The sequence below is a fragment of the Oncorhynchus nerka genome, linkage group LG6 (assembly GCF_034236695.1).
Source record: "Oncorhynchus nerka isolate Pitt River linkage group LG6, Oner_Uvic_2.0, whole genome shotgun sequence".
NCBI lineage: Eukaryota > Metazoa > Chordata > Actinopteri > Salmoniformes > Salmonidae > Oncorhynchus > Oncorhynchus nerka.
The window spans coordinates 47,861,286-47,889,084 of record NC_088401.1 but is presented as its reverse complement, the minus strand read 5'-3'; the positions used below and the strand labels follow the sequence as shown (position 1 = coordinate 47,889,084).

Genomic DNA, 27,799 nt, shown 5'->3' with positions numbered 1-27,799 from the left:
AAATTTGGACTTCCTTTAGCTCTTTAATGGACTTCAGAGGTTACAACATGACCACATGTCAAAGCTCTCAGATGTGATTGCTTTATGATTGATTTTTAACTGATCGTTGACAAATGACAGTTTAATGAATTCCTATTCCACTAAATAAAAAGCACAGAGATGGATCATTCCTTGCATATGTTGGCACAATTTCACCGTGTAATATTTTCCCCACTGGATGGGGATTAGCTCAAACATCACATGAATCCCCAACCGGGTCACGTGGATGGCCGCCCAGTTGGTAGGCCTATGGATGAGCTGCTTGTCCCGTAGACTTTGATGTAGGCTCTAGAGTGGTAAACCTCTCCCTCTCTGACTAGCTCGTCTGGGTACCACTCTCTTTAGCTAACGTTCCACTCCTTGCCACTCATGTCATTTGCCAAACAGACGGATTTCAGGCATAGTTGCTGATTGGTAGTTTGGAAACACGACAACGTAATGGAACATAGGCTGCACACAAGATTAGAATTTTAAGAATAACAACAAACAATACCGTTACGACCTGGTGCGGTCATTCCCTTGAGAGAAGGCAGTGTCTGACCTAAGACAGGGAATTTTTACGAGGATTAAATGTCAGGAACTGTGAAAAACTGAGTTTAAATGTATTTGGCTAAGGTGTATGTAAACTTCCGACTTCAACTGTGTGTGTGTGTGTGTGTGTGTGTGTGTGTGTGTGTGTGTGTGTGTGTGTGTGTGTGTGTGTGTGTGTGTGTGTGTGTGTGTGTGTATATATATATATATGTATGTATATATTTGATGAAATAAGCAATTTGCTCTTGTGTGCTGGATATAAAATAGGATACAGCATTCACAACGAATTGGAAAGTTTGGAAAGCCGCTCCTATGTCTTCTGGTAGGAACGGCCTGCCAGGTAGGATGCAATCCAAGAGTGTGGAGAGTCTGAGACACCCAGCGCTGAGAGGGTGGAGAGGAGGATCTGATGGTTCACAGTGTCGAAGGCAGCACATTTTTATTTTTGTTGAACCTTTATTTAACTAGACAAGTCACTTAAGAACAAATAACTTTTTTTAAATGACGGCCAACCTCAGCCAAACCCTCCCCTCACCCCGGGCGACACTGGGCCAATTGTGCGTCATCCTATGGGACTCCCAATCACGGCCGGGTTGTGATACAGCCCAGATTTGAACCAGGGTCTGTAGTGAGGCCTCTAGCACTGAGATGCAATGCCTTAGACCGCGGTGCCACTCGGGAGCCCGGTTAGATCTAGGGAGGATGAGAACAGAGGACAGAAAGTCAGCTTTGGCAGTGCGGAGAGCATCCGTGATACAGAGAAGAGCTGTCTCGGTTGAGTGACCCGTCTTTAAGCCTGAATGGTTAGGGTCAAGAAGATTGTTCTGAGAGAGATAGCAAGAGAGTTGGTCAGAGACAGCACACTCAAGTGTTTTGGAAAGAATATTCCCGAGGCCACAGGCTCCCCACAGTCAATCAGTTCTTCTATCCCTGGGCAGTATTCAGTCTCTCTCTCTCTCATCGTGCTCTGGCCAAACACCATTGCTGTAGTCGCTCACCCCTCGGCTTGGTGAGATATTCCTGGCATGTGTTCACAACACCCTGATTTTGGCCTGGCAAAACTGGGGCCTACTGTAAGGGATCACAATACACAGGTCTCTCTGTCTCACTGTACCACAGCATTGCCCGCTGCAGCCCATCTTCAAGGCACCACTATATTTACTCTCACTCTCATTGTTGATTTGACTCTGTCACCCTGAGGTTGTTTTCATGACTCAGAGGGGTGTTAGTGAGGTCATTTCATATTTCATTGCAGGTGAACTGAACTGGAGCCAACTGTTCACAACATAAATACATGAGCAGACCACCTGATTGGTCGGTCCGATGCACAAATCTGACACATCTGAAAGAATGTTTACCCAGAGTTCTTTGCAGCATCTTACCTCAGTGTTGTACTAGGATGCTTTTTATGTGCCTGCCTGTGTCTCTTGAGTAATGAGTACAATATGGCTCTGAAACAGCATGACTGTATTAATAAAATGTTTGTGAGTCTAGGCTAGATGGAGCATGGCTGTATGTGTGCACTGTGCTGCTTTTCGTCTCACCTAGCCAAAACCCGGCCTGTGTGTCAGAGGGCCAGAGGCACAGCAGCAGTGTGGACTGTTGACAGCAGGCCAGCCTTCTACATCTGTTCACCTGGCTTCTTGAGCTCACTTTGGCAACCAATAGCTACTTATAGGACATATAACAGAGCCTCAATGGAAAACAGATGGGACCAACAAAACAGGCACTTAAACTTGAATTACATGTGATCCATGTGATCAAGTTTGCTGCAGTAAGTAGTCAAGGTTGGAGTTTAATTTGAGAGACAGGAATGAACAGTAAAAAATGAAATAAAAAATCCTCACTCTTCGGATGGCTGCGTTTAATGACGGAGAAATGAAAAGTGTGACCAATCTGCATGTGAAATTAGGGAGCAAAACTTGCTTCACTTCTCCCCTTCATCCTAAATGCCTGTTGTCAATGTTTGAACGATCCATCATTCCTTTAAAATGCTCCTTCATGTCTTAAGCTTGGATGGAAAGGGGCATTATAGGAAGATGTGTAAAACTAAGTTCCAAGCTCTGCTGGCACCACACAAATGTATACTGAACAAAAATATAAACACAACACTTCAAAGAGTTTACTGAGTTACAGTTCATATGAGGAAATCTGTCAATTTAAATAAATGTATTAGGCCCCAATCTATGGATTTCACATGACTGGGAATACAGATATGCATCTGTTGGTCACAGATATCTTTTAAAAAAATGGGTCTCACAATGGGCCTCAGGATTTCGTCACTATGTTTTTGTGCATTCAAATTGCCATCGATAAAATTAAATTGTGTTCGCTGTCCGTAGCTTATGCCTGGTCATACCATAACCCCACCGCCACCTTGTTCACAACGTTGCATCAGCAAACCGCTCACCCACATGAAACCATACACATGGTCTGTGGTTGTGAGGCCGGTTGGAAGTACTGGCAAATTCTCTAAAACGACATTGGAGGAGGCTTATGGTAGAGAAATCAACATTAAATTATCTGTCAACCGCTTTGGTGGACATTCCTGCAGTCAGCATTCCAATTTCACACTCCCTCAAAACTTGAGACATCTGTGGCATTGTGTTGTGTGACATAACTGCACATTTAGAATGGGCTTTTATTGTTCCCAGCACAAGGTGCACACGTGTGATGATGTTGTTTAATCAGCTTCTTGATATGTCACACCTGTCAGGTAGATAGATTATCTTGGCAAAGGATAAATGCTCACTAACAGAGGTGTAAATGTATGGAACATTTCTGGGATCTTTTATTTCAGCTCATGAAACATGGGACCAACACTTTACATGTTGCCTTTACATTTATGTTTAGTAAATGTTGTGGAGAAATGAACCTGAAGGCAAATGAAAATCAAACATCTGTGCTGTACGAGCAGAGACCAAAGCGCTAGCTATGAACATTTTATTTAAACTCTCTTCTATGAACGAGAAACAGATTGTCTGTTCAGGGTCACTGCACTCTCTTGCCCTTTTTAAAAGTACCACTCTTAGTAAAACATAATTGCTCATGTGGCCTTTCTATTGGGTTGATCTGATATATACAGTTGAAGTCGGAAGTTTACATACACATTAGCCAAATACATTTAAACTCCGTTTTTCACAATCCCTGACATTTAATCCAAGTAAAAAGTCCCTGTTTTAGGTCAGTTAGGATCACCAGGCCAATTGGAGAACAACAAAATTACTCTCGGCTACAGTGCATGTAAACACACTATGCTTTCTAAATCAGTTTAATTGACCAATAGAATTTGAACATTTAAGGCTTGAGGGGCAGATTGGAAATATGAGAGGAGAGAGACACGTTTTGAACCATTCTAAAGGAAAAGACATAGCTAATATTGTTTTATGCGATAACTAAGTGACGCCCAAAGAACTGCCATTTCTGTTGCATTTTTCTTACTCATAAAGATTTGTGAAATGGCCGAAATGAGTCTGTTTCTCTGTTCTGGCAAGACTCATGATTGTCTAAACTGGCTGGTAGCAGTCCTGGCTTACTGGAACCTCCCCTGGTGCTTGCAGCTTGACGCACGCAAGTAATAATCCACACACTAGAGTTGTGCAATACACAGGAGAGCTTACTTCACTTCACTGCGGGATGAAATGATGAATAAATGGAACCGTCCCACGTCACAACGTTCATTCTCAAATGATGAATTCCACCATTCACCTTAAACATGTTTCCTTTTATACACTCTTGTCTCTATGGAATGGTGTGTACTCTCAATAAAACATCTCTAGAATATGGCCAGCAAAATTCCATCTGCTTTTAACATTAATTGAAGAGCTCTCAGTGGGTTAAACTTAAAAGCCATCTCTTCTCTGGGGAGAAGTGGAGAGCGAGAGAGAAAGAGAAAGAGAAAGAGAAAGACACACTCAGAAGAAAAGGCCCTTTTCATGCAAAATACTCTCTCTCTCTTATCTCTCTGTCCTACTGTCTGACCTTTTGACCCCAGTAAGAACCATTCCAGAAACCGGAAACATTACCAGAACATTACCTAAGATGTCCATTAAGTTAGTTAGGCTTTATATAACATTAGGATTAACCATCCCAAAAACAAATGTTTTTGATAACAAAATACCTTTTTTTTACAATTTTATTTTATTAAATATCCTGGGAATATTCTCCTAATGTTAACCGAAATGTTGTGCACAGCATCTGTAATAACCACCACAGAACTGTTCTCATTAGGTTTCCAGGTAATGTAATAACACAATATACCAGTAATGTTCTTAGAACATATTGCCGCAACAAAATTAGGGAGCAATAGAAGTGGATCTGAGGGAAATATTACACCAACGTTCTGCTAATGTTGATGGATATGTTATTCAAAGCACCCATAACAACAAGCAGGAAATATTTCTACCATGGTCTCCTAAAGATATAGTGTGACATTATGACATGATGGTTCCAATAACGTCCCCTAAACATACTTCAGCAATAAAATGTTGGAGCAATAGAAGTTGTTCTAAGAAACATACAGGAACTCAAATCCTTCTGTTCACCTGATTTAGAATTCCTCACAATCAAATGTAGACCGCATTATCTACCAAGAGAATTCTCTTCGATTATAATCACAGCCGTATATATCCCCCCCCAAGCAGACACATCGATGGCTCTGAACGAACTTTATTTGACTCTTTGCAAACTGGAAACAATTTATCCGGAGGCTGCATTCATTGTAGCTGGGGATTTTAACAAGTCTAATCTGAAAACAAGACTCCCTAAATTTGATCAGCATATCGATTGCGCAACCAGGGGTGGAAAAACCTTGGATCATTTGCTACTCTAACTTCCGCGACGCATATAAGGCCCTGCCCCGCCCCCCTTTCGGAAAAGCTGACCACGACTCCATTTTGTTGATCCCTGCCTACAGACAGAAACTAAAACAAGAGGCTCCCACGCTGAGGTCTGTCCAACGCTGGTCCGACCAAGCTGACTCCACACTCCAAGACTGCTTCCATCACGTGGACTGGGATATGTTTCGTATTGCGTCAGATAACAATATTGACGGATACGCTGATTCGGTGTGCGAGTTCATTAGAACGTGCGTTGAAGATGTCGTTCCCATAGCAACGATTAAAACATTCCCTAACCAGAAACCGTGGATTGATGGCAGCATTCGCGTGAAACTGAAAGCGCGAACCACTGCTTTTAATCAGGGCAAGGTGACTGGTAACATGACCGAATACAAACAGTGCAGCTATTCCCTCCGCAAGGCTATCAAACAAGCTAAGCGTCAGTACAGAGACAAAGTAGAATCTCAATTCAGCGGCTCAGACACAAGAGGCATGTGGCAGGGTCTACAGTCAATCACGGACTACAAGAAGAAATCCAGCCCAGTCACGGACCAGGATGTCTTGCTCCCAGGCAGACTAAATAACTTTTTTGCCCGCTTTAAGGACAATACAGTGCCACTGACACGGCATGCATCGAAAACATGCGGTCTCTCCTTCACTGCAGCCGAGGTGAGTAAGACATTTAAACGTGTTAACCCTCGCAAGGCTGCAGGCCCAGACGGCATCCCCAGCCGTGCCCTCAGAGCATGCGCAGACCAGCTGGCCGGTGTGTTTACAGACATATTCAATCAATCCCTATACCAGTCTGCTGTTCCCACATGCTTCAAGAGGGCCACCATTGTTCCTGTTCCCAAGAAAGCTAAGGTAACTGAGCTAAACGACTACCGCCCCGTAGCACTTACTTCCGTCATCATGAAGTGCTTTGAGAGACTAGTCAAGGACCATATCACCTCCACCCTACCTGACACCCTAGACCCACTCCAATTTGCTTACCGCCCAAATAGGTCCACAGACGATGCAATCTCAACCACATTGCACACTGCCCTAACCCATCTGGACAAGAGGAATACCTATGTGAGAATGCTGTTCATCGACTACAGCTTGGCATTCAACACCATAGTACCCTCCAAGCTCATCATCAAGCTCGAGACCCTAGGTCTCGACCCCGCCCTGTGCAACTGGGTACTGGACTTCCTGACGGGCCGCCCCCAGGTGGTGAGGGTAGGCAACAACATCTCCTCCCCGCTGATCCTCAATACTGGGGCTCCACAAGGGTGCGTTCTGAGCCCTCTCCTGTACTCCCTGTTCACCCACGACTGCGTGGCCACGCACGCCTCCAACTCAATCATCAAGTTTGCGGACGACACAACAGTGGTAGGCTTGATTTACCAACAACGATGAGACGGCCTACAGGGAGGAGGTGAGGGCCCTCGGAGTGTGGTGTCAGGAAAATAACCTCACACTCAACGTCAACAAAACTAAGGAGATGATTGTGGACTTCAGGAAACAGCAGAGGGAACACCCCCCTATCCACATCGATGGAACAGTAGTGGAGAGGGTAGCAAGTTTTAAGTTCCTTGGCATACACATCACAGACAAACTGAATTGGTCCACTCACACAGACAGCATCGTGGAGAAGGCGCAGCAGCGCCTCTTCAACCTCAGGAGGCTGAAGAAATTTGGCTTGTCACCAAAAGCACTCACAAACTTCTACAGATGCACAATCGAGAGCATCCTGTCGGGCTGTATCACCGCCTGGTACGGCAACTGCTCCGCCCTCAACCGTAAGGCTCTCCAGAGGGTAGTGAGGTCTGCACAACGCATCACCGGGGGCAAACTACCTGCCCTCCAGGACACCTACACCACCCGATGTTACAGGAAGGCCATAAAGATCATCAAGGACATCAACCACCCGAGCCACTGCCTGTTCACCCCGCTATCATCCAGAAGGCGAGGTCAGTACAGGTGCATCAAAGCTGGGACCGAGAGACTGAAAAACAGCTTCTATCTCAAGGCCATCAGACTGTTAAACAGCCATTACTAACATCGAGTGGCTGCTGCCAACACACTGACACTGACTCAACTCCAGCCACTTTAATAATGGGAATTGATGGGAATTGATGTAAATATATCACTAGCCACTTTAAACAATGCTACCTTATATAATGTTACTTACCCTACATTATTCATCTCATATGCATACGTATATACTGTACTCTATATCATCGACTGCATCCTTATGTAATACATGTATCACTAGCCACTTTAACTATGCCACTTTGTTTACATACTCATCTCATATGTATATACTGTACTCGATACCATCTACTGTATCTTGCCTATGCTGCTCTGTACCATCACTCATTCATATATCCTTATGTACATATTCTTTATCCCCTTACACTGTGTATAAGACAGTAGTTTTGGAATTGTTAGTTAGATTACTTGTTGGTTATTACTGCATTGTCGGAACTAGAAGCACAAGCATTTCGCTACACTCGCATTAACATCTGCTAGCCATGTGTATGTGACAAATAAAATTTGATTTGATTTGATTTAAAAGAACATTCCTGGAATGTTCAGCTAATGTTGATGGAGATAGTACTGCTAACACCAACAACAACAAACAACGACTAAACAGTGGTAGGCCTGATTACCGACAACGATGAGACAGCCTATAGGGAGGAGGTCAGAGACCTGACAGTGTGGTGCCAGGACAACAACCTCTCCCTCGATGTGAGCAAGACAAAGGAGCTGATTGTGGACTACAGGAAAGGGCGGGCCGAACAGGCCCCCATTAACAGCCATCTCTTCTCGTTTCAAGTTCCTTGGTGTCCACATCACAAATTAACTATCATGGTCCAAACACACCAATACAGTCGTGAACAGGGCACGACAACACCTTTTCCCCTTCAGGAGACTGAAAAGATTTGGCATGGGTCCCCAGATCCTCCAAAAGTTTTACAGCTGCACCATTGAGAGCATCCTGACTGATTGTATCACTGCCTGGTATGGCCACTGCTCGGCATCTGACCGTAGGCGCTACAGAGGGTAGTGTGTTGTCCAGTATATCACTGGGGCCAAGCTTTCTGCCATCCAGGAGCTATATACCAGGCGGTGTCAGAGGAAAGCCAATAAAATTGTCAAATTCTCCAGTCACCTAAGTCATAGACTGTTCTCTCTGCTACCACACGGCAAGCGGTACTGGAGCACCAAGTCTAGGACCAAAAGGCTCCTTAACAGCTTCTACCCCCACCCATAAGACTGCTGAACAATTAATCAAATGGCCACCCGGACTATGTACATTGACCCCCATTTGTTTTTACACTGCTGCTACCCGCTATTTATTATCTATGCATCGTCAATTTACCCCTACCTACATGTTCAAATTACCTCGACTAACCTGTACCCCCGCACATTGACTCGGTACCGGTACCTCCTGTATATAGCCTCGTTAGTGTTATTTTATTGTGTTACTTTTTATAATTTTTTTACTTTCGTTTATTTGGTTAAAATTTTCTTAACTCTTTCCCGAACTGGATTGTTGGTTAAGGGCTTGTAAGTAAGCATTTCACGGTTAGGTCTACACCTGTCGTAATCACCGCATGTGACAAATAAAGTTTGATTTGATATTTAAAAAGCTGCATTAGACAGGATTACCAACACTTACTGACCAGTTCAACTAAACAGAAGCGCGCTATATGGCAGACCAATCCAAACCCATCTCTCAGCATGTCCAGCTTACTCATTATCTCAGCCAATCATGGCTAGCGGGAAGGTTGCTGTTTTTTTCTGTGGCTAAACCAACTAGGCTCATAATTTAACTATTTGTATTTACAGATGGCTTACACGTTTATTTTTCAGGCACATGAACTTTCACACGTTCAAGAAGGCATTTCTGCCAAAAAAAACGCATTTTGATGAAAAACAAAGTTTCAACGGCTCTCCTGTGAAGTAGTGACCAGCGACATACGCCTAGTTTCCAGAAACGGGTCACATTTGTGTGGGCATAGGCAGACGTTGCAAATGGAGGATGCATTTTAAGGATATTCTGCAATGATATTTAATAGGCTACATCTGTCGATACAAACTGTCATGACTGTCCTGTGAGGATCACAATGGGTGAGATCAGCTTGGCAATGATTGACAATAACCAGACCTTCTCTCACCCACTGAAAGGGGAAGAAGGGGACTGGGCCAGTTTGACAGTTCACACCGTGTTGTAAATTACAGGAGAAGGGTGGGCTCTTTCTCACCCTTTAGTGTCAACAAAGGAATGCCTTTGTTTCACAGATAGTTTTCCATTTGAAACTTTAACACGGTTAAAAGTGGATACTGGAACAATATTTCTAACATAACAATGTGGGGAATGGTCAGTGAGGAACTATAGAAAAAAATGTATGTCATATGGGTTTTCATTTTGTGATGTCATTAAAAAATGCATGGACGAAATACTGTAACTTGGAAATGATATCCCCTTTATCTGTCAAGTTTCCATCCAATACGTTGTACATATAATATGACAAATTATGAAAGTACATTTGTTAAGATATGAATGTGATTTTAGGAGGGATAAAATAATATATCTCCTATTAACTGTTCATAGTAAGTAGCCACTTCCAGAGTGAACAACAGTAGAAGAGACGGGTCCGGACCCTTACAAGCGTGCCGCTGAAAGGCCAAACCACCTCCTTCCTAAACGGTCGGCGGTTCATGTGCAAAGTATATGATTAATGGGAGAATAGTTATAGAATGTACCTTATGTACCCAGTGCCCCTTTTTCTCTGTCTCTCTCTTTTTCCCACTCTTCATCGCTGTGTATTAAGCCGTCATATTGCCAGTCTGCTAGGGACTTTCCTCTCATGTATTCAGTGTGTATGTTATCCTGTTTTCTCATTTTAGTTAGCTAGTAAATAAATAATTAAACCAATTGGTGTAGGGCTGAATCATGAGCAAGGCTGTTTTTTTTGCAGATGCATGAGTTTACGACTGTTCAGAATTATGATATGATAAGAGGTAATTATTAATTAGATTACTGTTTATTTATTAAATAGATATATACCTTATAGAGTTGAATTCGGGAGATGGTAACTCTTTAAACAACCTCTTCCATGGTCAAATCAAATCAAATTTTATTTGTCACATACACATGGTTAGCAGATGTTAATGCGAGTGTAGCGAAATGCTTGTGCTTCTAGTTCCGACAATGCCGTAATAACCAACAAGTAATCTAGCTAACAATTCCAAAACTACTACCTTATACACACAAGTGTAAAGGGATAAAGAATATGTACATAAAGATATATGAATGAGTGATGGTACAGGCAAGATGCAGTAGATGGTATCGAGTACAGTATATACATGTGAGATGAGTATGTAAACAATGTGGCATAGTTTAAAGTGGCTAGTGATACATGTATTACATAAAGATGCAGTAGGTGATGTAGAGTACAGTATATACGTATACATATGAGATAAATAATGTAGGGTATGTAAACATTATATTAAGTAGCATTGTTTAAAGTGGCTAGTGATATATTTTACATCAATTCCCATCAATTCCAATTATTAAAGTGGCTGGAGTTGAGTCAGTGTGTTGGCAGCAGCCACTCAATGTCAGTGGTGGCTGTTTAACAGTCTGATGGCCTTGAGATAGAAGCTGTTTTTCAGTCTCTCGGTCCCAGCTTTGATGCACCTGTACTGACCTCGCCTTCTGGATGATAGCGGGGTGAAAAAGGCAGTGGCTCGGGTGGTTGTTGTCCATTGATGATCTTTACGGCCTTCCTGTGACATCGGGTGGTGTAGGTGTCCTGGAGGGCAGGTAGTTTGCCCCCGGTGATGCGTTGTGCAGACCTCACTACCCTCTGGAGAGCCTTACGGTTGTGGGCGGAGCAGTTGCCGTACCAGGCGGTGATACAGCCCGACAGGATGCTCTCGATTGTGCATCTGTAGAAGTTTGTGAGTGCTTTTGGTGACAAGCCGAATTTCTTCAGCCTCCTGAGGTTGAAGAGGCGCTGCTGCGCCTTCTTCACGATGCTGTCTGTGTGGGTGGACCAATTCAGTTTGTCTGTGATGTGTACGCCGAGGAACTTAAAACTTACTACCCTCTCCACTACTGTTCCATCGATGTGGATAGGGGGATGTTCCCTCTGCTGTTTCCTGAAGTCCACAATCATCTCCTTAGTTTTGTTGACGTTGAGTGTGAGGTTATTTTCCTGACACCACACTCCGAGGGCCCTCACCTCCTCCCTGTAGGCCATCTCGTCGTTGTTGGTAATCAAGCCTACCACTGTTGTGTCGTCCGCAAACTTGATGATTGAGTTGGAGGCGTGCGTGGCCACGCAGTCGTGGGTGAACAGGGAGTACAGGAGAGGGCTCAGAACGCACCCTTGTGGGGCCCCAGTGTTGAGGATCAGCGGGGTGGAGATATCTTTACCTACCCTCACCACCTGGGGGCGGCCCGTCAGGAAGTCCAGTACCCAGTTGCACAGGGCGGGGTCGAGACCCAGGGACCCAGCTTGATGATGAGCTTGGAGGGTACTATGGTGTTGAATGCCAAGCTGTAGTCGATGAACAGCATTCTCACATAGGTATTCCTCTTGTCCAGATGGGTTAGGGCAGTGTGCAGTGTGGTTGAGATTGCATCATCTGAGGACCTATTTGGGAGGTAAGCAAATTGGAGTAGGTCTAGGGTGTCAGGTAGGGTGGAGGTGATATGGTCCTTGACTAGTCTCTCAAAGCACTTCATGATGACGGAGGTGAGTGCTACGGGGCGGTAGTCGTTTAGCTCAGTGCCCTAGCTTTCTTGGGAACAGGAACAATGGTGGCCCTCTTGAAGCATGTGGGAACAGCAGACTGGGATAGGGATCGATTGAATATGTCCGTAAACACACCAGCCAGCTGGTCTGCGCATGCTCTGAGGGCGTGGCTGGGGATGCCGTCTGGGCCTGCAGCCTTGCGAGGGTTAACACGTTTAAATGTTTTACTCACCTCGGCTGCAGTGAAGGAGAGTCCACATGTTTTGCTTGCTGGCCGTGTCAGTGGCACTGTATTGTCCTCAAAGCGGGCAAAAAGTTATTTAGTGCCCCAAATCCTAATGAGTTAATTGTTACATGATTAATTTAATCGGGTAACAATTAAACATAAAGTTAGTTGATTAAATAAATAACAGTCATCAGGTGAATGAAAGTAAAGTCACAACAAAACGTTCAGAAATTAGGACGTCATTAAATAATGAATGGGGGGGGGGGGTGGTACTCTGTAGGCTATACAGCCCCGTGAATGTCCCGCAAAATCCTCCTCTTTTCCCGCATTTGGGTACTTTAAATGTGGTCACCCTACCCACAATGTTCCCACCAGACTGTTTCCACAACCTAATGAAACATTCTGGGAACCTTTAAAGAACAGACAAAATGTGGGAACGTTCTTGAAACATCAGGTGAATTTTTTTTATACAAACATTGTATAATCATCTGCACAACTGGACAGCTTTTGTGTTATCAGAACATTTCCTGAATGTTCTGGGAACTTTCACAGAACCAATGTTTGTTTCCTGGGATTACTATTGTAACGTTGCTTCCAGAATAATAACTGCAGATGGTGTGACGCAAGCCTATCGATCTCTGCACCCAGACCTCAGCTGTCCTAAATGAATTCATATGCTTATGCTGGGCTTGAACATAGAAAGCATTTTGAATGAACTAGCTACTATGCAATACTGTAGAAATGCGGATCTTATTGTTGTGTATGGTTAGTCTTTTGAGTAGCTGTGTCGATATGTCTTTCCTTGTCACTTAATGCAAGAGCCCATCCTGCAACCACACTGACATTTAATCCGCCATATAATGTAAACCCTTGATTTCCCCAGCAGCTTCTCAGAACTCATGTTAATGCATATTTTTCCTGTAATTCTTTAAAAGCATGTTCCCTTCATTTCCCATTTGCTTTCATCATCAGACTCGTGAATCGTTTTAATGTGGTAAATGAGGATGATAAATAAAGTGGGTCGTAACTTTAGAGGAAATTAAATCTAAATAATTTATGGCCGGCACATTGTGTCTCTCAACACCGCAAGCCAGCCAGTTACTATGAATGGCTAATAGTGCTGTTTACACACTCTGTACAAGCTTTGCTCTCTATCCATATAATTGAATGAAACAACAATTTCCTCCTCTGCAGTGAGACAAGGTCAAGAACACACTTGTATGGTGGGAGAGCTGAAGCATAGGGAAACTGGAGCATATAGGGGGGTGTACATACACTATATATACAAAAGCATGTGGACACCCCTTCAAATTAGCGGATCCGGCTATTTCAGCCACACCAGTTGCTGACAGATGTATAAAATTGTCCACACAGCCATGCAATTTGCATAGACAAAATTGACAGTAAAATGGCCTTACTGAAGAGCTCAGTGACTTTCAATGTGGCACCGTCATAGAATGCCCCCTTTCCAACAAGTCAGTTTGTCAAATTTGTGCCCTGCTAGAGCTGCCCCGGGTCAACTGTAAGTGCTGTTATTGTGAAGTGGAAATGTCTAGGAGCAACAATGGCTCAGCCGCAAAGTGGTCGGCCACACAAGCTCACAGAACGGGACCATCGAGTGCTGAAGCGTGTAGCGCATACAAATCATCTGTCCTCGGTTGCAACACTCATTGCTGAGTTCTAAACTGCCTCTGGAAACAACATCAGCACACAAACCTTTCATCGGGAACTTCATGAAATGGGCTTCTATGGCCGAGCAGCCGCACACAAGCCTATGATCACCATGCACAATGCCAAGCATCGGCTGGAGTGGTGTAAAACTCGCCGCCATTGGACTCCGGAACCGTAGAAATGCTTCACCATCTGGCAGTTCGACGGACTAATCTGGGTTTGGCGGATACCAGGAGAACGCTACCTGCCCGAATGCAGAGTGTCAACTGTAAAGTTAGGTGGAGAAGGAATAAAGGTCTGGGGCTGTTTTTCATGGTTCGGGTTAGGCCCCTTAGTTCCAGTGAAGGGAAATCTTCACACTACAGCGTACAATGACAGTCGAGACAATTCTGTGCTTCCAACTTTGTGGGAACAGTTTGGGAAAGGCTCTTTCCTGTTTCAGCATGACAATGCCACCGTGCACAAAGCGAGGTCCATTCAGAAATGGTTTGTTGAGACGGTGTGGAAGAACTGGCCTGCACAGAGCCCTGACCTCAACGCCTTTGGGATGAATTGGAACACTGACTGCGAGCCATGCCTTATCGCCCAACATCAGTGCCCGACCTCAGTAATGCTCTTGTGGCTGAATGGAAGCAAGTCCCTGCAGCAATATCTAGTGGAAAGTATTCCCAGAAGAGTTGAGGCTATTAAAGCAGCAAAGGAGGGAGGGACAAACTCCATATTCATGCCCATGATTTTGGATTGAGATTTTCAATGAGCTGGTGTCCACATATTTTTGATCATATAGTGTATGTAAGACCAGCATATCACACAACTGTTTCAAAGTCTCATACAGTAAGTAGTCCTCAGAATTGTTTTGTTTTTATATTTAACCTATTTAACATATTTTTACCTTGTCAGCTTGGGGATTCGATCTGGCAACTTTTTGGTTACTGGCCCAACGCTCTAACCAATAGTCTACCTGCTGCAGCTTGATAAAGTCAATTACAGGAAGTGCCATCCTACTGTAAGTCAGTTAATACAATAGGATGGTAAAATGTGTTGATGGTTTGATACTGTTAGTACGATACTAAATACTATGTCTACTGACTTCATGTTGACTGGAAGCATCGTTCCAAGCTAGTTGCTGAGCAGTGGTGCTTACCTGTCCAAAGCTATGCAACATAGGTGTAATATGGAGGCCGTTGTCAACAGTACATCTAGAGATGTCCGGACCAGGCAGAAGGTTTCTCCATAAATCCAGTTCTGGTGAATCAGTTCTATGGCACCAAACGGCATCACCAGCACCGACACCATCAGGTCTGCAAAGGCGAGCGATACTATGAAGTAGTTGGTCTTGATTTTCCTGGGAGAGAATTGAGTGAGAGGTATCTTATTGGCAATATGTTTAAAGATGATTTCCATTTTTAACTTGAAACAGCATAGGTGTATCATATGGTAGAGTGTATGATAAAGGAATGTTGTGGAAAAATCATATATAATGCAGAACACACTGAAAAGAACAGAAGAGACTGCCTACTAGAGGTAAATGCATGTAAACATACAATATTATAGGCTTTTGTTATGTGAGAGTATGTACAGAGGAATGCACTAAACTATTTAATTGTTGAATTGTCTGTTACGCATGACAGCAGATTTGCCATATAAATATGCTTTCACTATACATCTTGTAAATCTCCACCTTGCAGTAAATATTGGTAATAACTGAATGAGAGAGAGAGAGAGAGAGAGAGAGAGAGAGAGAGAGAGAGAGAGAGAGAGAGAACCCCTTACAAAAAAAAACATGAAAAAAATGAATTGTGAAAAGTGAGATTTTCACAGTTGGAGTTTTCTTACCTGTGACAAATGTGATTTTCACATGAATGTTTTCTTACATGTGAAACTGCAAATTAGATGTTCCTTTTCCCATGGGGAATTGTAAGTACACATGTGAAAAACAATCACAAATAAAAATCTAATTTGCAGTTTTGTATGTGAATAACTTTCACATGTGAAAATCTCACTTCCCTTGTGGAATTTCAAGTAAAAATGTGAAAAACAATCACAAGTTTTTCACTTATGAAACTGCAAATGTTATTTTTACACGTGAATGTTTTTCACGTGTGAAAATACATTTCCACTTTTGAAAGTGAGATTATCACATGTGGAGTTTTCTTCAATGTGAACCTGAACATTTTGTTTTCACGTAATTGATTTTCACATGTGAACTTGCAATTCCACAGAAACTGCAAGTCCAATTTTCACATGAAAACTCACCTGAAAAGATAGCGTTAACATGTGAACTCTAAATGTAATACATGTGAAAATATGTTTTTTAAGCTCAACATATAAAAACAGCTGTTTCACATGTGAAAATGCTAATTTGTCATGTATGTTTATGTTAAGGAAACATATGGTGAGAGAGACTTAGGGAGAGATTGAAAGAGATTACATTAGAGGAGAAAAAGAGAGCGGTAGCTTGTGTGAGACAGAGAGGAAGGAGAGAGAGAGGGGGGGGGTAGAGAGAGAGAGAGAGAGAGAGAGAGAGAGAGAGAATCAGTGATGTAGAGCCACTGGTGTGGCGGCGTCCCTCCTTTCAGTCTGTTTGAGGAAGACCAGAGCCCTGGGCACTCCATTAATGACAAATAAAATTCTCGGTGAGGCAACCGCTCAGAGCCCGCTCGGCTAAAAATAGCTGCCTGAGAACGGCTAATGGCTGTCAAATCACGTTGTCATTTAACCAGAACATGCCATAAATGCTGTTTACCAGCAATCTGTTAGCAACATGTTTTCATGCTGTGCAGAAATACTGTCTTTCATTCAAAACTGAATGTAGTATCTAAAGAATGTAAGATCATATTTGCAGCGATGCAAATTAATTGAATAAATAAAATACAGATTTTTTGACATAAAAAGCTAAATCATCTTGTCGCCACTGAACTGAAGCCTAATTAAAAGGTCTAAAATATGCAAATCAGCAAAATTGGTGCAGGGGACATAAAAAGACCCCAGTAAAGAGAGAGAGAGAGAGAGAGAGAGAGAGAGAGAGAGAGAGAGAGAGACAGAGAGAGAGAGAGAGACAGAGAGCAAGAGAGCAAGAGAGCAAGAGAGCAAGAGAGAGAGAGAAAGAGCAAGAGAGAGAGAGAGAGAGAGAGCAAGACAGCAAGAGAGCAAGAGAGCAAGAGAGATAGAGAGAGTGGCATGATGATGATTTGAATTAGTGCAATGTGTCAATGTCAGTAAAGCCACATCCAGTTTTCCATTTTGGTAATCAACTTGCAGAAGTTGAGGCTGGCTCTGTGGCTCTGTTGCTCTGCCTCCAGCTGCACAATGTCTCCCATTATGGCTAAGCCATCTTACGACAGCTCTCATTTTATGGATGGCTGGAACAGGTGTGCTATTACAGGGTAAATTGGTGATTGTGGATGAATTCTCCAGAGTGAGGGGAATGGGCTATGGTAGAAGTACTGCTTCATGTCCCTATTAATCTGAGCTGCAAGGAAGTCATGGTGGAAAGAAAGGAGCAGTGTAATTGGCATAGTGGGTTTCATAAACATCCTTTCTGAATATAAAAGTAATCATCTAGTTTTTCAAAGTATCTGTCATCGGATTACAATATTTTGTTTAGACTTTTTCTCCCCAATTGGTAGTTATAGTTTTGTCCCATTGCTGCGACTCCCATAAGGAGGTCAAGAGCCATGCATCCTCTGAAACACAACCCTGCAAAGACGCACTGCTTCTTGACACGCTGCTCACTTAACCCGGAAGCCAGCCGCACCAATGAGTCGGAGGAAACACCGTACAGCTGGCAACCGAAGTCAGCGTGCATGCCCTCGGCTGCCACAAGGAGTCGCTAGAGCGCGATGGGACAAGGACATCCCAGTCGGCCAAACCCCCTCCTAACCCGGACGACGCTGGGTCAATTGTGCGCCACCTCATGGGTCTCCCGGTCGTGGCCGGCTGCGACATAGCCCGGGATCGTTTTTGGGGCTGAACATTTGGATGAGTAGGGATTTGAAGTTAACACTACCAAGAATCCCTCCTGGTGCTGTCATTTCCTGAGTGTGTGTGTGTGTGTGTGTGTGTGTGTGTGTGTGTGTGTGTGTGTGTGTGTGTGTGTGTGTGTGTGTGTGTGTGTGTGTGCGTACATGCGTGTGTAAACAATGAAAAGTATTACTGTCTCTTCCATCAGGGGTGCTGAGAGATGAAACTATCCCCAGGTTATCAGACAGCCTTTCCCTTCCTGCATCAGACTGTTGGCATGCTAGAGTCACTGCATGCCAAGCTAGTAACTCAACCCCCAAGGGACTGGGGTCACAATAGACCACTCAGTAGGAAATGCTCTTTTAATGAGAAAACAATTACTGCATAATACTGTCAGCGCAGGATCATTCAAATCTGGGCTGATTCAGGCTGTGTGTGGTGCAACAAGGTGATAAGATGCTAAACAGAAGAAAGAGTAAATTTGCTTCGGCCAGAGCAGGATGAGTGAGAGAGAGAAACAGACAGACAGACAGACAGACAGACAGACAGACAGACAGACAGACAGAGACAGACAGACAGACAGACAGACAGACAGACAGACAGACAGACAGACAGACAGACAGACACCGAACGACCGACCATAGGGAGAGACTAACCTGAGCTGGCGGTCCTTGCAGACAGCTGTCATGACCAGGAGGTTCCCCAGGACACTCATGAGCATCACCAGAGAAAGGAAGCAGATGAGAGCAATCCTCTTCGGCATGCTGTTGCTGTGGTTACGACAGGAGAGAGGACAACCACTCAGTGAATATATCAATAACAAGCCATGAAGTAATAACTGATTGGTAAGTTATTTCCATGTAATAACCTTTCCCGTCTAAGTATGCTACATTTTAACTGGACAATTGAGTCTTGTGAAAGAACACATTCCCGAATTAGTAAAACATCACTGACCTGTTACAAGAAAAAGTTTGTTTTGACACTAACATTTATACAATGAGTTAAAGGAACATATTTCTTCAGATTTGCAGTCGACTGTTAATGATCCAACTAAATGTTACCTGATGACTGGGAAACTACAACTGGTTCTGTCACCTTGGTAACATGAATTTGTAGGCAGGCAATGTCCAGACAACACTGCCAAAATCCCAGCTAATGTGTCATGTTTGTGATATTTAAAGGTAATTATCTGTCACGACAATGATCTAAAGTCCTTATAAGGCATAGTTGTGAATGTTTGATATATTCAATACATTACTGTAATCTCCTGATGTTTGTAGTTTTCACACTCCAGGTTTTACAGTCAGTCTAAGTATCCACACTCACTCACTACTACATTTGTTGCCCCTGGGAGTTTATACAGTGAACAGTGGAATACATTTATCAATCCAGCTATACTATAATCTTTCTATTTTCATTTTTTTTTTTTGTCTCAGATCAGTCTTATTTGTTGCCTTCATTGCTGCCTTCATTATGTTAATTTATTTGACCTAATGTTAACTCAAGTCTAAAATCTAGAGCTACCTCACTTAAAGGTCCAATGCAGCTATTTTTATCTCAATATTTAATCATTTCTGGGTAACGATAAAGTACCGTACTGTGATTGTTTTCAATTAAAATGGTCAAAAATAAACAAAAATACCTTCTTAGCATAGACCAATTTCTCAAGCAAGACATTTTCTAGGACTGTTTGGGCATGGTCTGAGTGGGGAGGGGAAAACTGAAAGCAAGCTGTCATTGGCAGAGAGGTTTGGAACTCTCTTTCTTCTTGGTCTATTAACTCATTTACCACCTGGTGAAGTCACTAGGCAGGCCAAAACTCCATCGCACCAAAACAGGAAGAAATTCCAGGTGGTCTTTTCAAACAGTTCTTACACTAAAATGGGCATTATCATCATTTTCACAATGTCACAGTATTATTCCAATCTGATAGTGTGGAAAGGAAATATATATATATATATTAAAATCTAGTTTTTGCTTGCACAGGGCCTTTATCAATTTAACTATCACCAAATTCTTAATGTAGCTACTTCCCAAAACGCCCCCACAACATCACAGCAAGTTTAAAAGGACATTTAATTTCTCAAAGATGAAGCATTCATTTAATGTCAGCTCCTACAGGTATGTTCTAATCAGAAACACTGTGAGTTCTGACAGTTACTCAGCATCCACCTCCTCTAGCAATTAAACAACACACACTACACCGAGAGGTGGAGAAAGATGCCAACTCAACATGTAGGATTTGTTGTAAAAATCTGACCTCTCCCTGATGACAATTCACATTTATGTACTGTAGTCATTTCAATAGTTTTTATTACATCTAGTTGACATTGATGGCAGACAAATAATACTGCCTTTCTTGTGATAGCTTTGTCATCTATCATCTTCTATCTATATACAGTGCTGTGAAAAACTATTTGCCCCCTTCTTGATTTTTTTTTTTTTGCACATTTGTTACAATTAAATGTTTCAGATCATCAACCAAATTGTAATATTACACAAAGATAACCCAAGTAAACACAAAATGCAGGTTTTAAGTGATTTTATTTATTAAGGGAAAAAAGCTATCTGAACCTTCATGGCCCTATGTGACAAAGTAAATTGCCCCCCTTTGTTAAATCATGAATTTACTGTGGTTAATCACAGTAAATTGCTGAGTTCAATTCCACTAGCACCACCCAGGTCTGATTACTGCCAGACCTGTTGAATCAAGAAATCCCTTAAATAGAACCTGTCTGACAAAGTGAGGTAGGCCAAAAAATCTCAAAAAGCAAGACATTATGCTGCGATACAAAGAAATTAATCTATCAGTCTGGAATGGGTTACAAAGCCATTTCTAAAGCTTTGGGACTCCAGCGTATCACAGTGAGAGCCATTATCCACAAATGGAGAAAATTTGGAACAGTGGTGAACCTTCCCAGGAGTGGCCGGCCTACCAAAATCACCCCAAGAGCGCAGCGACGACTCATCCAAGAGGTCACAAAAGAACCCACAACAACATCTAAAGAACTGCAGGCCTCACTTGCCTCAGTTAAGATCAGTGTTCATGACTCAACCATAAGAAAGAGACTGGGCAAAAATGGCATCCATGGCAGAGTTTCAAGGGGAAAACCACTGCTGACCAAAAATAACATAAAGGCTCATCTCACTTTTGGCAAAAAACATCTTGACGATCCCCAAGACTTTTTGGAAAATATTCTGTGGACTGACGAGACAAAAGTTAAAAAGTAAAAGTAACACAGCATTTCAGACAAAGAACATCATACCAACAGTCAAATATGGTGGTGGTAGTGTGATGGTCTGGGGCTGCTTTACTGCTTCAGGTCCTGGATGATTTGCTGTGATTGATGGAACCATGAATTCTTCCCTCTACCAAACACTTCTGTAGGAGAATGTCCGGTCATCAGTTCGTGACCTCAAGCTGAAGCGCACTTGGGTTCTGCAGCAGGACAATGATCCAAAACACACCAGCAAGTCCACCTCTGAATGGCTTATGGCTTAAAAAAACAAGACGAAGGTTTTGGAGTGGCCTAGTCCAAGTCCGGACTTTAATCCGATTGAGATGCTGTGGCGTGACCTTAAAACGGCGTTTGATGCTCGAAAACCCTCCAATGTGGCTGAATTAAAGTAATTCTGCAAAGAGTGGGCCAAAATTCCTCCACAGCGATATGAAAGACTCATTGCCAGTTATCGCAAACGCTTGATTGCAGTTGTTGCTGCTGAGGGTGGCACAACCAGTTATTAGGTTTAGGGGGCAATTACTTTGTCACATAGGGCCATGAAGGTTTGGATAGGTTTTTTCCCTTAATAAATCAAATCATCACTTAAAAACTGCATTTTGTGTTTACTTGTGTTATCTTTGTGTAATATTTAAATGAGTTTGATGATCTGAAACATTTAAGTGTGACAAATGTGCAAAAAAATAAGAAATCAGGAAGGGGGCAAATACTTTTTCACAGCACTGTAAGTACTGTTTAGTAAGGCTTTGATTTCCAGTTGAAATGTAGTTCAGATATTGTAACTGCAACTCATTGTAAAGAAGTCCAACTCAAACTCCATCCGATTTTCAGTGATGCATCTACATGTGTGTGATGACATCTGAAACATTTGACCCTTAGCCGTACAATTGAGCTCTACATAACAGACAATCAGTGAGCAACAGCTCAATCAACACTCCAACGCCAAGACAGATGACCTAAGGCTTAGTGAACACACCAGCCCAGTAGTTTCATCTGCTACATGGCTACAATTGAGTAACCTGTCACAATCAACCGCAATATAGTACTTTGCATATTTATTTATTAGAATCACACCTAAGCCAGAGGCATTACTAGTATTCATGACACCATTATTCAGTTTATATTGGGGAATGCTGCCCCTTTCACAGGCCTATCAAACCACAATCAAGCCCCTTGGCCGTGCTGGTGTCCTCCATGCAAATGGTTTATTATAAACAATAGCTATCTGGACATGAAAATGTCATTAGTGGTTCCTCTCAGCAGGAGTGTCCTAACGACCTATTATGTACTCCAGGGCAAAGTGTCTGTCTGTCTGCTCCAAATATTCACTCACTCATCACTACAAAAGTACAGTGTCAAAATGTTGTCAGAGCCACAAAAACAGACTATGCAGAGTGATGTGGAGAAAATTGAGTGCAGTATGTTCTCCTCAATTAGGCTTAAAGGCTGTAATGTAAAGTGCATTTAAGTGGAGAGTGGTGTATAATAACTGAAATATAACTGAAGTGAATGACTCAAAGCATTAGGGTAAGTGCTTATTTCAACATGAACCAAGCAGAAAGACTGCTAGACAAACTCTCAGAAGGTATCACTACCCTGTTTACTCATACCGAGAGATTTCTCAACATGTCAGGAATGATAAAACATTTTTTTGTTCATTTTCAGGAGTTTTGTTATCTGTACAAGTCAATAATATCAATCTGGGTGGTCACAGACACTGACAAACAAAAACACACAAAAATGGTCATCTTTTCATCTTAATTCACAATCTTAATTCATGTATTTGTAGCTTTAGTCAATAATAGTTTGACTCAACCCTATATTTATTGTAACACAGAATTGGTTGTTAAAAAAAAATCAGTTGAAAGTTGAAACTGCACCCTGGCTGAGGTTTGAATTTAAGTGGCCCCAGGCAGCCTATGTTATTTTAGTCCCAATGATTATTTTATTTTCAAAGATGGGCCTTTCTACGAGACCACTGCTGCTTATACTTGCCTCTTGTGGCATATTTATGTTCACGCATTGAAGTGATGGAGAATGCTTCAGACAAGTGTTATTCTTATCGTTATCTTTACCTCTTGTCAAACTGATTTTTCCAGGCAGAAATCATTTAGGAGGGGAGAAAACAATGAATTGCGTACAAGTACAATTTGGTTGAAAAGTATCAAGCACTCCCAGAGCAAATGTATCAACATGCATGGGTACGGACTTTGGAGAGGTATATCGATTGCTATGCCGTTTTCTAGATGAAAATATTAAACCTCTGGCTCATGAAAAAAAAAAAACAAGGTGAAGAACTTAAATGAGAGATTCAGTCAAAACAGTTGATAGAAAAATAAAGCTTATGGACAGAGGTTACAATAGGTCGGCAGAAAGCTTTTAATAAGAGTTTATTCAAATGTGATGTTTATTTGCTTAGTGTTACGATTGCAAATGTCAAATCAGCAAGATACGTTTTATTTCCTTAAGTCATCACTTCATACAGGTGAAAGAGAGAGTTCTACCTAGGTCTAGAAACCGATGAAACAGTCCCATAACATCCCTGCTTGTTCAGCTTTCAAGCCATGGCAGCCAAGGTGGTATCTTCAGAAATACAGCATAATCTATGACTTGAGATACTTGAAATTAGCCCTCAAAGTTAAAAGTTAGATTTAGATCCAAATGAGATTCATGCCAGTCTCTGTTATTATGGATGTTTAAACGTTCTGGACAGGACTTTAGTCTACATCCCAAATATTCCCTACATAGTGCACTACTTCTCACTATTTGGGACGCATGCAAATTTGATTCATATTTCTTCATACAGATTCAAAAAAAGGGCAGGACACAGGACAAGACCATAGGCATACAATTATAAATCATTTTCCACTCTGTTAACTTGTTCTAGTCCTCTTTTCTCTAAAGACAGTTGACAAAGAGCCTATTCAGGTCACAGAGCTTCTGGCCCCCCATACGGCCACATGAAACGGCATAGCAGAGGCGATGTGACAAGGCTGTTTTCCTCTCTGCTAAGTGTGGCAAGCATGGTGGTTAAAACGAATGAACCGTGACTGAGATAATCAACCTCTTGTACATCGTCATGCCAGACACTAAAACTAGCTGCAGATGTAGGATTTTAATTTGAGCCAGTTTGCTACAGCAGGAAAATAATCATGCCGCAAGAGGAAATGTGAATTATTCTGTGGATTATAACTCATGGACATTTTTTTGTAGGGGTTGATAGATTTTTCATTAGGGCAATCAAGGAAATTACAAACTTTAGAAGCCTTTTTAATAAACCTGGAACACACTACAAGTTTGCATTTCCTGCCGTGCAGGAAAATTCTGAGCAATAAAAGAGTGATCAAATGAAGATCCTACATCTGTAGCTGTCTCACAGACAGACTGGTAGATAAGCATGGACAGAGTCTGTCAAACTAGATCTGATCCCTACTTTCTGTGAGAAGAATGTGACTGACTACGCAATTAGATATTTGCTGTGACAAGAGCACTTTGGCAATTGTGTCTAGAGAGAAAAATCTGTATACTGTAATATATATCTATACTGTATGTCAGTAATCTGCATCTGTATAACACAAATGACAAAACAACTGCTAAAGCTTTGGAAAGATGTAAATGTTAATGATGAGCATAATTCAAGGACCATAATAATTCAGAGGAACATCATTTGTAAGAAAATACCCTCATTATGAGTATTTAAACACTTAGCTAAACTAAATAGGCTAGGTCAATTGAAATGACCGTCAACAATCCTATACAACGTAATACATTTATTACCTCGCAATAATCAATCATTTATTTGCCTTATCCTGTTTGTGGCACAGCTTGTAATAGAAAGGAAATCTGTAAATGGCTTCCACCTGGGGCGGGATGTCATTGCTCCTCATTTAAACTGTCTTTGAATGTGACTTCCTTGAGTCCCAGTCGATAGAGGTCCTTTAGGGTGAAACTGAATTAGCACTGAAGCTGAAAAGATGATTTTTTTCATTATCCATTTTCTGTCTTGTATTGTTCTCTTTTTTTTCCAGAAAGAATTACCAACTGAATTCAGACTATGCCCCGCTATTCCATTTCACACCAACTGTAAACTCACTGCACACAGTCAATTTGTTCACATTAGATACTGTACATGCACACTTCACATTGCTGATGTTTTGCCAAACATATCGACACTGTGTCAAAATACGCATCACCTCTACTGTAACCAATATAAATGAGAACGATGGTGGTGATGATGACTGACAATGATGTTGATGACCATTGCTCAGCGATATCATCCAGTTTCATAAGTAGCAGCAGTGAAAGCAGCAGCATGCAATAGAGCAGGGCTTTATGATGGCATAATTGACAGAGGTAATATGTCAGTGGGTGGACTGTGTCAGTGATACATTCTTATATCCCGTCTATGCTTGACATTCTTGTGAAATCACACCTATGATGACCACCGTCAAAGACCCGTATGAATTGCCTTTCGACATTGCATGTTTGACATTGTGAATCAAAAGAATTTAGCGACACTCTTAGGGGGAAAAAAGCTTCTTAATTTTTTCCTAAGGGATAACCCTTTTTGGTTCCCGGGTAGAAAGAACCCTTTTGTGGTGAAAAAAAGGTTACACTTAGAACCTTTTCGTGGTGAAAGGGTTCCACGTAAAGACTCATATTACTGAAAGGGTTCCAGTTATTTTCAGAGGTTTCTTCTATGGGGACAATTGAAGAACCCTTTATGGCTCAAAGGTAGCACCTTCTTTTCTAAGAGGTTACTTTACTAACCGAACGATGCAAGAAAGACCTTACCAATCCAAAGCTGCACCTGCACCTGTCTTTTTACAGGTACTATCCACATACATTCTGCCTCTATATCTGGCACCCAGTCTGCAGCTCAACATCATGAACCAGACATGCATTGGCCGGGTCAGAAACCTGTCTTGCCTACTAGTTACTAACACTAAATACTGTGTAATAATCGTACTACATACTATTTAGAATGTACTGTTTAGTAAAAATTAACGCAGTACATTTACAACAAAAAAACACATGACAAATTTGCACTTTCACATGTCAGATCGCGACACATTTTCACATGTGAGGGGAATAACATATTTTCACCTCACGTAAAATTGCGGTTTCACATGTTTAAAAAAATCATATATGAAAATAAAATGTGCAGGTTCACACAAGCCTATTGGGGGAAGGTCACAACCTGGCAGTGTGGTGCCAGGACAACAACCTCTCCCTCAACATCAGCAAGACAAAGGAGCTGATCGTGTACTACAGGAAACGGAGGGCCATGCACGCCCCCCATCCACATCTAGTGGAGCGGGTCGAGAGCATCAAGATCCTCGGTGTCCACATCACTAAGGAATTAACATGGTCCACACACACCAACATAGTCGTGAAGAAGTCACGACAATGCCTCTTTCCCCTCACAGGGCTTAAAAGATTTGGCATGGGGCATCAGATCCTCAAAGAGTTCTACAGCTGCACCATCGAGAGCATCTTGAATGGCTGCATCACCACTTGGTTTGTCAATTGCTCGGCATCCAGATGCGATACGAAGGGTAGTGCGTTCGACCCAGTACATCACTGGGGCCGAGCTCCCTGCCATCCAGGACCTTGATACCAGGCGATGTCAGAGGAAGGCCCTAAAACTTGTCAAAGACTCCAGCCACCCAAGTCATGGCCTGTTCTCTCTGCTACCGCACGGCAAGTGGTACCGATGCACCAAGTCTGGAACCAACAGGACCCTGAACATATTTAACCCCAAAGCCATAAGTTAACCAAATAGCTAAATAGTTAACCAAATAGCTACCTGGAGTATCTGCATTGACCCACCTACGCTGCTGCTACTGTTTATTATCTATTCTGTTGCCGAGTCATTTTATCCCTACCTACACTGTATTTCTCTACCTCAGTTAGCTTGCACCTCTGCACATCAACTCGGTACTGGTACCATGTGTATATAGTCAACTTATCGTTACTCATTGTGTATTTATTCTTTGAGTTATAATTCTTTCGATAATTGCTCTATTTTTCTCTCTGCGTTGTTGGGGCCTGTATGTAAGCATTTCACTGTTAGTCTACACCTATTGTTTATGACGCATGTGACAAATAACATTTGATTTGATTTTGAGCTAGTGAGTCATTTTCTCCTAGAGATGGGCCAGATATGCCATGTCTAAGACAAGGGATACCTTTCTGTTGCTTGGATATGTCTTCACCTTGGCAAAGGGCAGACAGAGGAAAAATAGCACCTTCCATTTGTCCTTTTAAAATTGGATAATGTGGTGAGTGGTTGCCTCGATCAAGAAGTTCAAGTATATAATGAAATGGAACCTGAACTGGGTGTGTTGTCCCCACTGACCTGTCCTCTACATGTACCTGGCCTCTAACGACAGACCGTATTATATTAAAAGACTCAGAGATGTTATCTGGCTAAAATAAACTCTTTCTCTTTGGCTTTTCACAAACCTGCTAATGGACTAGTAACTACTACTAGCATTGGACTAATAACCGAAAGGTTGCAAGTTCATATCC

The 27,799-nt window shown here is 42.2% G+C and overlaps 1 protein-coding gene across 3 annotated transcripts in view; it reads right to left on the bottom strand.

The window, feature by feature from the left end:
• The window catches only part of LOC115131135 (5-hydroxytryptamine receptor 4-like), a 147,465-nt gene that overhangs the window by 67,809 nt on the left and 51,857 nt on the right, over positions 1 to 27,799 (bottom strand). For all 3 annotated transcript variants that reach the window (XR_010464099.1, XR_010464100.1, XM_029662732.2), the window contains exons 3-4: positions 18,683 to 18,796; positions 15,208 to 15,408 (exon numbers count right to left, since the gene is read on the bottom strand). Coding sequence is in view for 1 of the 3 variants with exons in the window: in XM_029662732.2 (XP_029518592.1) it covers positions 15,208 to 15,408; positions 18,683 to 18,796 (315 nt within the window). In the remaining 2 variants the exon portion in view is untranslated. The remainder of the gene's footprint in view (positions 1 to 15,207; positions 15,409 to 18,682; positions 18,797 to 27,799) is intronic.